The 16481-nt window shown below is 39.8% G+C and overlaps 1 protein-coding gene across 3 annotated transcripts in view; it reads right to left on the reverse strand.

The window, feature by feature from the left end:
* The window catches only part of ADAMTSL1 (ADAMTS like 1), a 479825-nt gene extending 464771 nt beyond the window's left edge, over window positions 1-15054 (reverse strand). For 2 of the 3 annotated variants that reach the window (XM_065908169.1, XM_065908167.1), the window contains exon 1: window positions 14850-15027. In XM_065908169.1, the coding sequence (XP_065764241.1) occupies window positions 14850-14912 (63 nt within the window). In that variant the 5' untranslated portion in view covers window positions 14913-15027. Of the gene's footprint in view, window positions 1-14849 lie in introns of all 3 variants that reach the window. The other variant, XM_065908168.1, reaches the window with a different exon arrangement.
* Window positions 15055-16481: the final 1427 nt, after the last annotated feature.

Raw genomic sequence — 16481 nt, forward strand, 5'->3', positions numbered from 1 at the left:
TCACACGGGACAACACTGCCATCTCGGACGACAATAATTACCCCAAAGTACAAAAATGACTCCTCATGATGACCTTTGCGTTACACGAAGGAGGATCACAAAGCTTTCTAAGAAGTGCAGGAGTGCTCCTTTGAAATGGCCTCTATGTGTTTGGAAAGGTTCACTGAGAGTGAATAAAGGGTTAAGTCACAGCAGTGTGACAATCCCTTCAGAAAGGGTGGACCTGAGTTCTCTTTCCTCAGGGAGTGACAGAAAGTTCTTCAGGTTTTAGAGAATAAGATGTTTGTTGCTCTGGAAGTCCTTTTCTAATACAAGGAGGAAAAAAAATAAAATCTCTGACTGTAGGTCACAATTTTGCACAGGGAGGCCATGAATAAAATGATCCACTCCTTCATACAAGCCTTCTGTATCACAATGGAGCACCTACTCAGCGTCAGCCTCAGGCTGTCTGCTGAGCAGGGGCACCTAAACAGCCCAAGCACACAGCTGGTGTTTTAAGAGCCTCCACGTCCAGAGGACCACAGGGCTCTACTACACAGCTGGATCTTCCCCCCTTCTTTTCCATCACTGGGGTTACTGCTGTCTTTGTGGCTTCTCACGAGTGGTGTCATAATCAAGTGGCCTTTCAGCCTCCATTTTCAGGGCCTCTCCACTCTGTGCGGCCAGCATAGCTGTCTTTCTAAAACACAATCCTGGGACAACGCTCCTGGGCATGGCATGCAAGTCCTTGCAGGACTTGTTTCAGCCACTGGGATTCACTCACTGCTCCTTAGACTCAACTTTCTTTTTCCTTCCGCTGTGCCTCTGTCCACGCAGGTCCCTCTGCCTAATGCCCCTTTCTCTCTCTTGTCTACCTGGTGAACTTCTATTATCTCCTAAGACTTTCTTTAGTAGCATTTTTGTTTTTGTTTGTTTGACTGCACCTTGTGGCATGTGGGATCTTAATTCCCTGACCAGAACTTGGACCTGCACCCCCTGCAATGGAAGCAGGGAGTCAGTGAACCACCAGGGAAGTCCCATCCCACGACTCACTTCAAATGCCTTTTAAGTCACCCTCACTGATCCACTTCAAGTCAGAATGATTTTCTGCCTGGCAGAGACTGGAGCATTGCAGACTATAAATACCAGCTCCCTGCTCCCATAGCATCTTTTATCCTCCACTCAGCCTCAGTCTGTTATCCTTTTAAAACTTTGTTTAGCATCTGTGAGCTTCCTGTGTCTCATTCATCTCTGTGTTCCAAGGAAAATGTCTGGCTTAGAGCAGGTCAGTCTAACGAAGTTTTTCACTGGCATGAAGAATAAGGAGAGCGATAAAGGCCCTGGTTAGATTTCCATAGAGCTAAATGTGTTTAGTTTCTCTTCTGCAATTATATACTTGGAACTTTGGGCTTATTCAAATAACCTTTCATTTCTTCCGCTGATGATGACACAAAATGGTATTGTTAGGACAAGAGTGAACTATACCTGTGTTTGAAACTGCACTCTGCCACTGCTAGCTGAGCGACCTGAAGCAAGTTATATAACCTCTCTGTGCCTCAGTTTCCTCAACTGCAAAATGGGAAAAGTAACTGTAGTGACTTCCTAATGTTGTTATGACAATTAGATAATTTAATATATGTAAAGTACATCTCACACTAAAGCAAGCATTCTCTGTAGTAGTAACTATTATTACTTAACATGAAATTTAGCTGCTAGAACTTTGTTTTATTAATGTCCTTACTTAATTAAATCCAAACATTAGAAACTTTATTTTCCATATTTCCTGCCTACCTGCAAACATAATTTTATTTCCTTTTGAAATTTTAATGGCCTATGACATCCACAATCTGCAAATCAGTTCTTTCAATTATCTAGACCTCTAAAGTGGACACAGAGGACTGGGTTTGAGTCCCAGCACCATCAAATTGAAGCTACCAATTAGCAAACAACCAGGGGCAAGAAGGCCAATCTTGGATTAAGGCAGGTTGGGGCTGGTCATAGGGACATGGCAGTTCAGTTCAGTTCAGTCATTTAGTGGTGTCCAACTCTATGCGACCCCATAGACTGCAGCATGTCAGGCTTCCTGGTCCATCAACTCCCAGAGCTTACTTAAACTCATGTCTGTTGAGTCAGTAATGCCATCCAACCATCTCATCCTCTGTCATCCCCTTCTCCCCCTGCCTTCAATCTTTCCCAGCATCAGGGTCTTTTCAAAAGAGTCAGGTCTTCGCATCAGGTGGCCAAAGTACTGGAGTTTCAGCTTCAGCATCAGTCCTTCCAATGAATATTCAGGACTGATTTCCTTTAGGATGGATTGGTTTGATCGTGCTGTCCAAGGGACTCTCAAGAGTCTTCTCCAACACCACAGTTCAAAAGCACCAATTCTTTGGCACTCAGCTTTTCTTATAGTCCAACTCTCACATCCACATGTGACTACTGGAAAAACCATAGCTTTGACTAGACGGACCTTTGTTGGCAAAGTAATGTCTGCTGTCCAGGTTGGCCATAGCTTTTCTTCCAAAGAGAAAGCCTCTTTTAATTTCATTGCTGCTATCACCATCTGCAGTGATTTTGGAGCCCCCAAAAATGGTCTCTCACTATTTCTATTGTCTCCCCATCTATTTGCCATGAAGTGATGGGACCAGATGCCATGATCTTAGTTTTCTGAATGTTTAGCTTTAAGCCAACTTTTTCACTCTCCTCTTTCACTTTGATCAAGAGGCTCTTTAGTTCTTCTTCACTTTCTGCCATAAGGGTGGTGTCATCTGCATATCTGAGGTTATTGATATTTTTCCTGGCAATCTTGATTCCAGCTTGTGCTTCATCCAGCCCAACATTTTGCATGATGTACTCTGCATTTAAGTTAAATAAGCAGGGACAATATACAGCCTTGACGTACTCCTTTCCCAATTTGGAGCCAGTCTGTCGTTCCATGTCCAGTTCTAACTGTTGCTTCTTGACCTGTATACAGCTTTTTCAGAAGGCAGGTCAGGTGGTCTCGTATTCCCATCTCTTTCAGAATCTTCCACAGTTTGTGGTGATCTACAGAGTCAAAGGCTTTGGCATAGTCAATAAAGCAGAAGTAGATGTTTTTCTGGAACTCTCTTGCTTTTTCTATGATCCAATGGATGCTGGCTATTTAATCTCTGGTTCCTCTGCCTTTTCTAAATCTAGCTTAAACATCTGGAAGTTCATGGTTTGTGTACCGTTGAAGCCTGGCTTGGAGGGTTTTGAGCATTACTTTGCTAGCATGTGAGATGAGTGCAATTGTGCAGTGCTTGAACATATTGTGGCATTGTCTTTCTTCAGGATTGGAATGAAAACTGACATTTTCCAGTCCTGTGGTCACTGCAGAGTTTTCCAAATTTGCTGGCATATTTAGTGCAGCACTTTCACAGCATCATCTTTCAGGATTTGAAATGGAATTCCATCACCTCCATTAGCTTTAGTGATGCTTCCTAAGGGCCACTTGACTTTGCATTCCAGGATGTCTGGCTCTGGGTGAGTGATCACAGCATTGTGGTTATCTGGGTCATGAAGATGTTTTTGTATAGTTCTGTGTATTCTTGCCACCTCTTCTTAATATCTTCTGCTTCTGTTAGGTCTATGCCATTTCTGTCCTTTATAGGCATTTCATGCCTATCTTTGCATGAAATGTTCCCTTGGTATCTCTAATTGTCTTGAAGAGCTCTCTAGTCTTTCCCATTCTACTGTTTTCCTCTATTTCTTTGCATTGATCACTGAGGAAGGCTTTCTTATCTCTCCTCACTATTCTTTGGAACTCTGGATTCAAATGGGTATATCTTTCCTTTTCTCCTTTGCCTTTCACTTCTCTTCTTTTCTCAACGATTTTTAAGCCCTCCTCAGACAACCATTTTGCCTTCTTTCATTTCATTTTCTTGGAGATGGTCTTGATCTCTGCCTCCTGTACAATGTCACGAACCTCTGTCCATAGTTCTTCAGGCACTCTGTCTATCAGATCTAATCCCTTGAATCTATTTGTCACTTCCACTGTATAATCGTAAGAGATTTGATTTAGGTCATACCTGAATGGTCCAGTGGTTTTCCCTACTTTCTTCAATTTAAGTCTGAATTTGGCAATTAGGAGTTCATGATCTGTGCCACAGTCAGCTCCTGGTCTTGGCAGAGGTACTAGAAAATCAGAACCCCTACTAACAGAGAGCTGAGAACATGCTGGGTGGTCACCAGGTGATGCTCAAAGATTTCTAAAGGTCTTTCACACTAATGGTTTCCACAGAGCAAGCTAAACCTTTTGAGGAAAGAAGCCTATTGTCATTAGTGCTCTATATGCTATGATTGGCCTTTTATTCACTTGAATGATGGGCTGGTATAAAGGTTTCCCTCCTTAAACATATTTCTAAGATGGAAAAGACAGGTGTTTATGGATCACATAAACAAAGACAAAGTCAAACACTCATTAAGTTTTGGTTTCAGTATGACTGAAAAAGAGGATCGCAGCAAAAAAAAGGCAGGGGCAGAAGGCACAACTCAAGAAGTGACCTTAAATACACAATTTTAGAGTTTTAGAGTTTTTTTTAACACATTTTTCTTGGAATCACTATAAATAATGAATTGATGTGTCTATTTCTTTAGGCAGAGACTTCCTTATAAGAGCGATAGTTAAATATACAGTTTAAAGAAAATAATACCATGACAACAACATAAAACCAATGGAATGTACTGGCCAGTTAACTCGTAACCTCCTTCCCAATCTCAAATCCTTTCTGATATTACATGTAAGAAGACACATCTTTAGAACCACGTCTGTTTTGTTCAAGACAATGTACCCTGTGCCCAGCACAGTCAGGATACACAGCAGGCTCTCAATGAACATAGCATTTTGCACTGAGGGATGGGAAGGAAGCTAAAACTTCTTGGACACCTTCTATGTGCAAGGTCCCCCAAGAAGTTATTTTCACATATACATCACCATTGTGTATTTCACATTCACATTGTTCATTAACATGAAAAAAAAGAGAAACAAATCTTATTGATATTGGGTTGACCAAAAAGTTCATTTGGGTTTTCTGTGAGATGATATGGAAAAAGCTGAATGAAATTTTTGGCCAACCCAGTATGTTGCACAACTAGGGCAAGAAATAAACTTCAGTCCCCTCTTCTCACCAGGTCACCCCAACACATATAAACCAACAATAATCCTTGAGTTTTCATTCAAAATTATTTTCCATCAGCTTCATGGCTTCCTTGGCTTCTACTGCACCTCACATCTACTGAGGTGACATTTCAACACTGCAACTTCTCTACCCAGGCTGGCTCAGCTGACTTATATGAAGGTCATCTAGTGTCATACGGTATAATAGAGAGTGACCTCTTTCTCAAATGAGTATGGACTCAAAGGAAACAGATCCAGATTTCAAGCTCTGGATTCTACCTATTAGGTGTTCCTGCAAATAAGTCTCCAACCTCTTTGCAAATATTTATATTTTAAATTCAATTCTGTGAAATCAAAGGGCTGGAATAGGTGATTAATTCATTTATTCGAACAGCAAACTTACACTGAACACCTTGTGTATGTCAAACTCTTTGTCTCACACTAGGGATATAAAGATATCCAAGACATAATAAAACCAAAGTCCTGCCTTCAAAGAGATCCCAGTTAACTGAAGTCAAATTTTATGCTACCTCAAAAATTCTTTTTAACTTGAAAACACAATAAATCTATGTCCTGGGAATCCAACTGTCAGTTAAATTCACTCTGTAACAGTAATTTCAAAGCATGTTTGTTATCTTAGACTGGGTACAAGCCTCAAAGTCAAAGTAAAAATATATGTGGTACCTAGTCTCATTGCCAAATGGTTATAATAACTAGAACGAAAAAAAAAAAAAAAAAAGAAAACCAGACTATTTCTAAAAAAAGCTTTCCTCTAAATCTCACTCCAGCACCTGAACAGTAGGAGTTCTTATTGTTTCCATTACCCTTTTTCACTTCTGGTTCTATCGATGAAGTACAATGTTTGAACAACACTCTGGTAGACTTCAAATGGCAGTGTAGGCTGAGAAATCAGACACCCTACCATACCTTACTAAGGCAACAAAGTGAGGTATATTTATTTTATTGGACAGTTTGAATTTATTATAGGTTGCTCGTAATTTCCTGTCTCATTTCGTTAGCACTCTTGGGATTTATGCCAGGATATCTTAGGTTATCGCACTGCTTCCCTCCTTCGTTGCAACATTTATGCCAACAGACTGACTTGACTTAGAGAAAGTCCCCGGACGAAAATTGAAGGAGAAAATACCCAAAGGTTTAGTTGGAGAATGGCAGAAGCTTTGGGAAAAAATCTGAAAAAGCAATGAAGATGAAAATGGAAACTCTGTGAAAATTAATGTAGTGTAGAATTGGCAAACATACCACTTATTTCTTTAAACAAACAGAAGAAAGAACCCGCTTATGAGGGTGCACCCAAATAATTCACAGGTGGTGAAACTATTAGAGTCCTGCAATTTCTTGCCTCAGAAGTGGAATAAATCTTCCCAATTATAAATGGCATATGCTCACACATGACTTCTCTGCTATTCCCTTTCTCTGAACTATCCACCCCCCTTCTATGCACGAGGCCTTTTGAATTTTGTTATAATCACCTTATTTTAATAGGAACTTTAGATAAAAATCTAGTGAGGTAGGGAGATGTAACCTACTATACTAATTGCAGTTACAGAAATGTAATTCCAAATGGAATATGCTTATTTTAGCCTGGATTTTGGTTACTATAAAATTAGCACAATGGAGTGGAAACTACATAAGAATGAAGTCTGTCATCATGATGCCCCAATGATAGTGGGCAGATGACAACTCTTTAGATATTGGTCACACTTAATTATTGGTAATTTTCACAATGATAAAAATTTACTTTGAGAAAAGTTTTTTTCCCAAGGAATTTACCGTAACTAAGACACTATCATGTGTGTACTGCTACACAAGTACATATTCTGAACTACAGAAATTGGACAAAAATTTTTTATGTTTGAAGTCAAATACTGACTGATAATATTCATAAGATAATACATTGATAATCTGCGGGAAGTCATAAATCACATTTACCCGGATGAGGGGATTAAACAGTCAGTGTCTAAGTAGGGAGAGCAGTGCAAAATGAACCATCTTGTGGGGTAACTGAAAATCATTATATCCGTAACAAAGCTTCTGCTTACAGAAGAGTTTTTTGAAAAAAAAAAAAAAAACTCTGACAACAGAATGTCCAACACACTACCAAGCTCCTCATTAAAAGGACTGCCATAAACTATGAGTTTTTTGAAAAAAAAAAAAACAAACTCTGACAACAGAATGTCCAACACACTACCAAGCTCCTCATTAAAAGGACTGCCATAAACTATCTTCCGTGGAATCTTGCTCTGTGTTGGGCATACAGCTGATGATAGATAAGTGATTTTCACATGAATGAAAGTAACCATCTGAAGTTTTATATTACTTTGGAGATGACAAAAACACTTCATCCAGGGCTCTGTTTTCCTCTCGCGGTGTCCTAGAGAGTTAGGTGGGATGGACTCTTTCATGACACTTGGACACCTTCTAGAAAAATGTATCAAAGTAGGTTGAGACTAGGTGTACTCAAGAAGTGTGTTTCACTTTATGTTACTGTGTGAAATGTTTGTGTGTGTGTGTGTGTGTGTGTGTGTGTGGCTGTTCCCCGTTCTGTCCTCGTCTACTCCTTTATTTTCTGACATCTCTCTTTGGAGCTATATCAGCTGTGCCTCAGTCTTTGCCTTCGCCTTGCATCTGTGAGGGTCGGTGTTCTTGGTCAGGGTGTGTGATCCTGTTCTGTTCCATGAGATTAGAACTGTTTACCATAGTCGTGCCTTCCCCACACCCCTTATTTCTTACTGCTCAATTCACTCCTGTTTGAAGAAGGACATGGAGGACTTTCCTGGTGGTCCAGTGGTTGGGAGTCTAGCTTCCAATGAAAGGGACACAGGTTCGACCTCTGGTCTGGGAAGATCCCACATGCTGTGCAGTAACAAAGCCCATGAGCCACAATTACTGAGCCTGTGTTTGAGAGCCTGTGTGCTGCAACTACTGACCCCATGCACCCTAGAGCCTGTGCTCCACAACAAGAGAAGTCACCACAATGAGAAGCCCACATACTGTAACAAAAGTAACCCCCACTCGCCACAACTAGAGAAAGCACACACGCAGCAAGAAAGATCCAATGCAGCCAAAAATAACTAATTAAATTAAAGAAGAAAAGACATGGACCCACTTTCCTATTTTACCACAGACCCTCAACTATTTTAGAGCACTCTAAGTATGTAAAAGTCACAAACCACACAGATTAAACCACTATCAGGGTGACATGGCATCTCCTCATTTTAATTTTCCCATATAAAACAATGGAAAGTGATATTAGTACTATTTGTAAGCATGCATGCCATCTAAATATAAAGCATATGGTATTTAAGAAGGTTATCAGTATAACAAACAACACATTGCCCCAAATCTCAGTGTTTAAAACAGCAAAGGTTTACTGCTTGCTCAAGGTTAAATGAACATTCACACATGCAGTTCTGTGAGAGTGGTACTGTAGGACTCGGCCACATGTAGTCATTCAGGGATGAGGCCTTACATTTGGTGCCTTTACTGTTTTCTAGAGTCTTGAAGTTTTTGCTTGATTCTCTGCATCCAGCACGTATATAAAGAGAGTTCTTACTTATTTAGAGGATTATGTGGATGACATCAAGCTGAGAAGTGCCGTATATCACTTCAAATGACATTCCATTGACTAGAACTCAATCATGATAGAACAACTAATTACAGACAAAGCTGGGAAAGAAAGTTTATCTTTGTGCCCAGCGGTAAAAAGAAATGAATTTTGGTGATTCCATGATATTTTCTGTGCTAAAATGAGCAACTATAACTACCTTCTGGTTTCATAAAACTGTGGCTAATGTGTCATTTTTTTTCCTTGAGAACGAAATGGATTACAAAAAGATATGAAAGGTGCAAATTTCATTCTAACAACACTAAAAAGGGCAGTCATTCAATTGTTTTTCATTGTGTGAAGAGAAAGAAAGCAAAATATTGAACTTCTCTTTTGAATGTATTAGGTTTATAGATCTGGTCTTACTAAAACCAGAATTGATGAAATTCTTCCCATGTGAAATGAACGTTCACGTGTTCCCCTTGCTACTTGTACTGTATCCTTTTCTCATATTTTCTTACCAAATTATTCTTATTCATCCATTTACTCGCTCATTCAACAACATTTACTGAGACCAGGTAGTCTGAAAAAGGTAGGAGGAACAAGTCACTTCTGCTGTCATCCACAAGTTTGTTGATGGAGATGGAAACACAAGTACAATATAAGAAGTCAAATGACAGAAATAAATATAAGGAAGCACAAGACTAGAAGAAATTACATTTTAAAATACTATTGAGAATACAATGAATTACATGTGCCTCTGACAAGCAATTACTAAATGCTGACTATACATTGATGGAATTTAGGGTGGGGTAGTCAAACAAAAAATATAGAGGCTGGGATGAATCGAGAGAGTAGCACTGATATAGATACACCACCCTGTATATAATAGACAGCTAATAGGAAGCTGCTGTAAAGTGCAGGAAGCTTAGCTCACATTTCTCTAGAGCAATGGGATGAGGGGGTGTGGGAGGGAGGCTCAAGGGGGAGAGGATTTATACACGCACGCACACACACACATATATACACACACACACACATACTTATGGCTGATTTGCATTGTTGTACAGCAGAAACCAGCACAATATTATAAAGTGATCGTCCTCCAATTAAAAAAAATACTTGAGAGAAACACTGGCATCTTCAACTTTAAAAAGAAATTATAGTTTTTCTTCAAATGAAGATTACAGGGGTTTCTGAGATAAGATGTATTTCTATGACTGGAAGAGAGACTCTTAAGTATAGGAAAATAGTCTAATTGATTTATAAATGCTGAGCTTCCGGAAATACAAGGAACAAAAAGCCAGAGGTCCCTGTTGGCTGCAGACTACTACCATTGAGACATCTTCTTGACATGGCCAGAAAACTGCTCGACATGCTGGGTGCTCCCAGTTAGCAAAGTCCCTGGGAGAAGGAACCAGAACAGTTAAGCTTTATTTGATGTAGTTTTTCACCTTGAAGTCTGGGAATTGGGGAGATTTAGTCATTTATTTTTGAGCTCATGGAAAGAAGGGGTTGATAGCAACAGCTTACCCAGTTAACAGGCAGGCTCCCCACACAGCTGCGCTGGCCTATTTCAATTAGATCCTTTCGAACTTACATCACCTCTGCTATGCCTAAGCATAGTCCTAAGCCGCTCATGAGCTTGACCTGCCAATCAAGCCAAAATTCAACCACATGGTGTGGCTTTTATGACGCTGACAGAAGATGACATGAACTTGTCTCATTCTGGTGAAAACACAAAGTTTGAAGCCCGCTCTCTAGATGAAGAAAATCAGTACAAACAGCAAGACTCTCAAACTGGAGTTAGACACATTTTCCTGTGATTATCTCAACATGCCTTCACCAGTAGGTTATAGTCAAGAAATGTTCTCACTCAAGAAAACACTATGGTCCTCCAGCTACGAAGAGGTTACTTCCGAGTCACTCTACTCAGGAGACCGCAAGAAACAATAGAACATGCACAATGAGAGAAGGGCAGAATGAAACTTATTTCCAGTGAGACCTGGAATCTAAAATAGACAAATTAAAAGCAGAGCTGTCACTTCACCAAAGAAACTGGGCAACATATATGAAGTTAGGAAACCCTGAATATATTGAGAATTAGGGAGAATTGTATGAGTCTCTTTGCATCCTTAGATCTCTGAATTTAGTTCACAAACAGTTACAATGCCTGTACTATCCAAGATATTCTAGTAGATACTATAGGAGATGCAGAAATTCACAGGACACTGCATTTTTTTCTGAAAGAGTTTAAAATTATATTTTGATTAAGCCATAATAAAGGGGAGAACCAAAATAGCAGACCATGTCCCATGCAAACATACATCCTGTGCAAAATGTGCCAACAAAATGGGCTTAAAAATGAGTAGCAAGAACAGGGTTTATCTACATTTCACTGATTAAAACTACACATACCCTGATTTTAATTTTGTTTTAAAGATATAAGAATGAACTCTGTACACTCCTAAGTTTGAGTAATTGCCTCTCCCATGGTCTACTAGAGATTTGCTTTCCATTTTATGCACATATATATGTAAAGAGGAATCAACATATAGGTAAAGAGTATTTAACACTCCTATGAATACACAAATACATTTATTTATTCATTCTCTCTCTTTCAAAAATCTTTAAAATATCCACAGTTTTTCAAGGAGAACCTTGCCTGGAGTAAAAGGATTCGTTTTTAGTTCACTAGTGACTACTATTGGACACACTTCTCTCAACTTACATGAAGTTCTAGAATTGGTTCACATGAAAATAATAATGGAAACTGGAAAGTGGTTCTGAAACAGACTGAAATGCTAAAACAGGAGAAAACAAAAATGAAGCTGACTATGTCTAGATAAGAAACAACTCAAAAACATGAAGTAAATAATGTTTAAAGAAATGCCTCATTACATTCTCCAGGTTACTTGAAATATCCTTAAGTTTGATTTAAGGACAATGTAGGCATCATAGTAAGAAATAGATGTACATAGTTATAGAAAGGTGCTTGTGCATGCATGCACACACACATACACACACTTCGTTGGAGCAGGCCACAGTCTGCTATAAATAAGGAACTTAACATTCATTCCACAAGCTAATGGTGCTATCACCATTCAAGATAGATCCACTTAGATAATAGTGGAGGAGAGTGCCAGACCGACTGAAGGGAATGGGCTATTGTGTTTGACTAGTTTCCATGTATAAATTAGTACAGAGAAAAAAAAGAAATTCAACAGAAAAACACATGTACTTTATTATAATTCTGAGTGTTACCCTTGCAACTCCCACAATAGCAGGCGAAAGAGCTTAAAACCACTTAAAAGAAACAAAAAGCAAATGCAAATTTGATTAAATGCCTTTCTGACAAGAAGAGATTTGACTTCAAGTTTGGATGGACACATATGTCAATGGCCGGTCATGCTTTCCCCCCACATTCCTTTTGAGCTAAACAATTGGGACAAAGGAGGGAGTAGGGAAAGGGGAGCAGTGTGGGGAGATGGGGAACGTGGAGTTTTGTGGCTTAATTTGACCTGAATGTTAGAATAAAATCTCTTGCCCAGCACAACTGTCCTACTGTGCGCAGAGTAAAATAGCAGTCCATAATGTATGAGCTTTGCATGCAAACGTGGGTGGTAACCAAAAATAGATATAAATGACACAGGGACTTCATTGTGTTTTGAAGTAGAAACTGGGCTCTGCCACTAAACAAACAGACTATTTTCCATTAAGTAAAAAGTGAGCTTTGAAAAGTGCTTAAATTAATTCTAAGATTAGACAGACTCTTAAAATGTACCAAACAATTATAAGAAAAATAAGCCACCCAGTTCCATTTCTAGATCCTGACTGAAGGTTGAGCTGAAAATGTCACACTTCCGGTTCAACTACTGATCATGTTCCAGGTTACTTTCTCTTGGGCCAATAACTTACTTTTGGCTCCAAAGCTACATGGGACAGTGAATGAGCAAGTGTGACAAGTGTCCATAATGTTGCACACATCTTTAGTGGCCAAAATGAAGCAAAAAGACCTCCAATAAAGACTAGAGACCAACCTATGTCATTGCTTCCATCACTACTAAACATTTTGTGACCATAGTACAAACCAAACAAGTCATTTTCTCTCCATTATTTCCCCTTTGAGTTCAAATACGAACTTGCTTCCTTATCTGCAGAATGGGTTTAACAATGCCTTATTTGCAAGATTATTGTGAGAATTCACTGCAATGCTTTTCAAACAACTGACCTTGTGTTTGACACATTCAGACACACAATATATGGCAGGTACTAGTAACATTGTTACTCTGTACAGGGTTATATCTTAGCACTCACCAGACAGTTCTTTCTTTTCTGGCCTAACTTTCAGAATCCCAATTGATTTAAATATAGGCATAAAACAAGCCTGAGTTTTATTTCCTTTTATCCTCACAGTATAATTATTGTAATTTAAACCAAAGATGTGTTATGTTTCAAATCTGAAATAAGCAAATACTCCTTTTTATCCACATAAGTGTCATTAGATGCTCAAACACATATATGAATATTAAAAATATCAAAGAGAAATATACCGCACTTTACCAAGTGGGCAGTGAAAACAATCTATTCCTGAATGGGGGAGTTTTTCCAAAGTATAATGAGATCATACTTCTATACGAAGATATCAAAAAAGTACTGTGTACTGGTAATTTTGCTTCATGATGTAATTAAATGGGAAAATAACCCATGCTTTCAAAAAATCACAAAGAAGGAAAGACGAGGCAAACTAATGGTGTGTATATAAGTAACACGTCCCATATGGAAAAAATGAGACACCTTTCATAAATTGCTTGCCCCACTAGTCATAAAGCACACCTAAACATTCTGCTTTTTATATTCCTTAGAACAGCCCCAAACTTACAGTCCATTCATGCTTAAAATTCAGTTTGCCTTTAAATTTCTATGAGCAGTTGAAAATATATTTCTGTATTTACAGCTTTTGCAACGTAGCATTATGACTTCTTGGCTATAATGATGCAAATAAGAAGCGGGAATGTTAACATATTTAATCACTGTCTGATGAGCTGATGAGCCTTCCTGGAGTTTTAAAATTTATGCTAAATAGCTTGCTTCCCTCCTTCAAAATTACAGTGCAGATCAAATTTTTCAGAGTCTAATCAGAACAAACATTCCTTCATCTTCAATGAATCAATGTGACCTATATGTGTGGTGCGTTACAATTCCCCCCTTTTCCCTTCTTGCCTGGTTACCTTCTGAGGAAGGGCTGGCTCTCCAGAAATGTGACAGGGAGAGCTACAATCACGTTTGTTTGGACTCGGTGTGTGCAAATTTTGGAATCAAACCTGCAGATGAGGTTTACAAAGCTGCCTGCCCAGAACACTCTGGTTTAAAAAAATGTGCATTGCTATTAATATTTTCAGTGTCGATTTTTTTTGGACAGTAAAGCTTCATTTTCTGCCCATAAAACCAAGTATGAGTCACAACGGAACATTTACTTCGAGTCAAAAATGCAGTGTGTGCTGACGTTCCAGAGCAGAGCATCTTATCACTGTGACTGTGGAAAGCAGCCGAACCCAAAGTCAGCATTTTCTTCTTCAAGAGAAGATCTGAGATCAAAGAACATAATCCTCAATTCATAAATACTAGCATTAACTTGTATCCATAGATGACTTGCCATAATTATGAACTATAATCTGGGTTGGCCATAGAGAAGCTTTCATTCCCTCTTTTACCTGGTTCCCTAGAACATGTGCACAGAAGAAGGAGGACTCATAAAAGGCAGTGGGGGAAAAGCCCCTCACAGCCCATCCTTCAAACAAATTACAGGAACACCATAAGTTGAATGAGTTGGATTTCAGGATGTCTGTTACCTAAATTCCAAGCATGCACACCACCATTTATACAGCCCTCACCACACAAACTCCATACAGTAGATCCCAAAGTTTAAGTCTCAGTGTCCTATATACCTCTAGCTAATCCCACACAGTCTTGCAGACTTTATTTTGTTTGGGAAGTTGGGGTTAGCTTTCTGCAAAAAGTTTTTACTTTTTTTTTAAAGCCAAGTAAATTACTTTACCTGGAGTTTGAAGAGAAAGATACAGTGAAACACACTCACAGACGTCCACACCACCCCAACAGCACCCAGACTAAATGGCCACTAAGGATGTATTGAAACGAAAAGGCATTTACCAGGAGCAGGAAAGCCAGCAAGAGGAACGGTGTGCCAGGAGTTGCCCCACGGCAGCATTCCATGCTTGGATTCTTGCCGGAATCCGAATCGGACACTGAATAAGCTGCAAAGTGCTCCTCTGCTTGCTGTCACATCCAGGACTGGTGCTCACACTCCAGCCCTGCCTATCAGCTTCCATCAGACCCGCTCACATTTCCTGACCAAGGGGTGGGTGGGTGGGTGGATGGGTGGGGGGTAAGCTGAATGGAATCTCTCTCGGAGCAGGCAGCCAGCCAATCAGGCTCCTGCTAATCAGACATGCTGAATAACAAAGCCGAGGGGACCGAGAAAGTGTAACAGTGCGAGCGAGGAAGGGAGGGGAAAGGGCGAAAAAGAAAGGAGCGCGGAGCAGCCCGCGGCAGAGCCAGGAGAGAAATGCAAAAGATGCGGACTTGCGAAAGATGAAGCAGAGCCCGGTGCTCTGAACTAACTTGGTTAGTCCTTTGTGAGAGGCTGTGAGATACGTTTGTTTCTATTTGCTGTTTGCCTGTGAGGGTGCCTGGGCTTTCTAAAGTACAGTAGCTCCCTGTGACTCTGTATTGTTCCATTCAGGAGAGAAACTTAATCCCTGTCAATATATAACATATGCCATAAAGGGAAAGAACCACAGACAGAAACTTACTTAACGTGCCCTTTAAACGTGTTCTGTACAACTGCTTTATGCCTCTTCCATAAAGTTCCTCTTTACTTCCCTCCTTGACTTAGAAAAGGGAGACTGAATAAAATTTGGAAAGGTCCTCACTAAGCCTAAACAGAGAGGCATGTTACTTTGTGTACTCATGACTTGATGTGAAGAAGATGAAGAAGAAGAAAAAAAAGCAGGTTACCTCTTTGTAAAGTGACAATTTAAAGTAGCCCAGGTTTACCAAAGCCCAAGGCACAAGTGGAAATTTAAATCCCCTGTTTAAAAGGAAGCCCTTAACAAAGACTCTGAGATGTTGTGGAGCTGAAATTCGGGTTGACAAACAGCCTGGTTTTGACACTGTGCCAACTCTCAACTATCTGCTTTAGCAGGGGGAGAGAAAGAAAGGGTGAATTAAATCCTCAATTAATTCCCAAACCTTTTAAGCAACAGTTTCAGCCTTTTCCTTATCCACGTCCTTTATCGGAGCCGCTATAAGGTAGCAGAGGGGGCTGAAGGGCGTTTCAGCTCCTCTTCCTTCTACTGTTATGTGAGCGTTGGACGAGGAGGTGACCTTTCCTGTCCACTGCAGCCCTGGAGGAAGTACTGACGACTGCTGAAATGATGACAGGGCCAGGCCAGCAACAGCAAAGAGGAGGTCAGGAAGTTTCTGGTCTGGTGAAACCACCAACAAGCAAGATTGAATTCTAATAGAAGGGGATTTTATTACAGTTTTAGAAAAGTGTCAGATGTCAAACAGGGACTCCTTTCACCTTATCTGTTAAGGAAATCATTGAATTTTTGAAAGAATGAAATAGCAAACTTGACCTTACATTTCCATAGGTGTGTCACCAGGAAGTTCTTCCCGTGTCGATCCCTGATAGAAATATAGGTGGTGGAGGTAGAAGACTTTTAGAATTGATGTTCTTTCCTTTCATTAGTAAAAACAAATACTGACAAGAAGCATCAA

The sequence above is a fragment of the Muntiacus reevesi genome, chromosome 17, assembly GCF_963930625.1.
Source record: "Muntiacus reevesi chromosome 17, mMunRee1.1, whole genome shotgun sequence".
NCBI classification, from domain to species: Eukaryota; Metazoa; Chordata; class Mammalia; order Artiodactyla; family Cervidae; genus Muntiacus; species Muntiacus reevesi.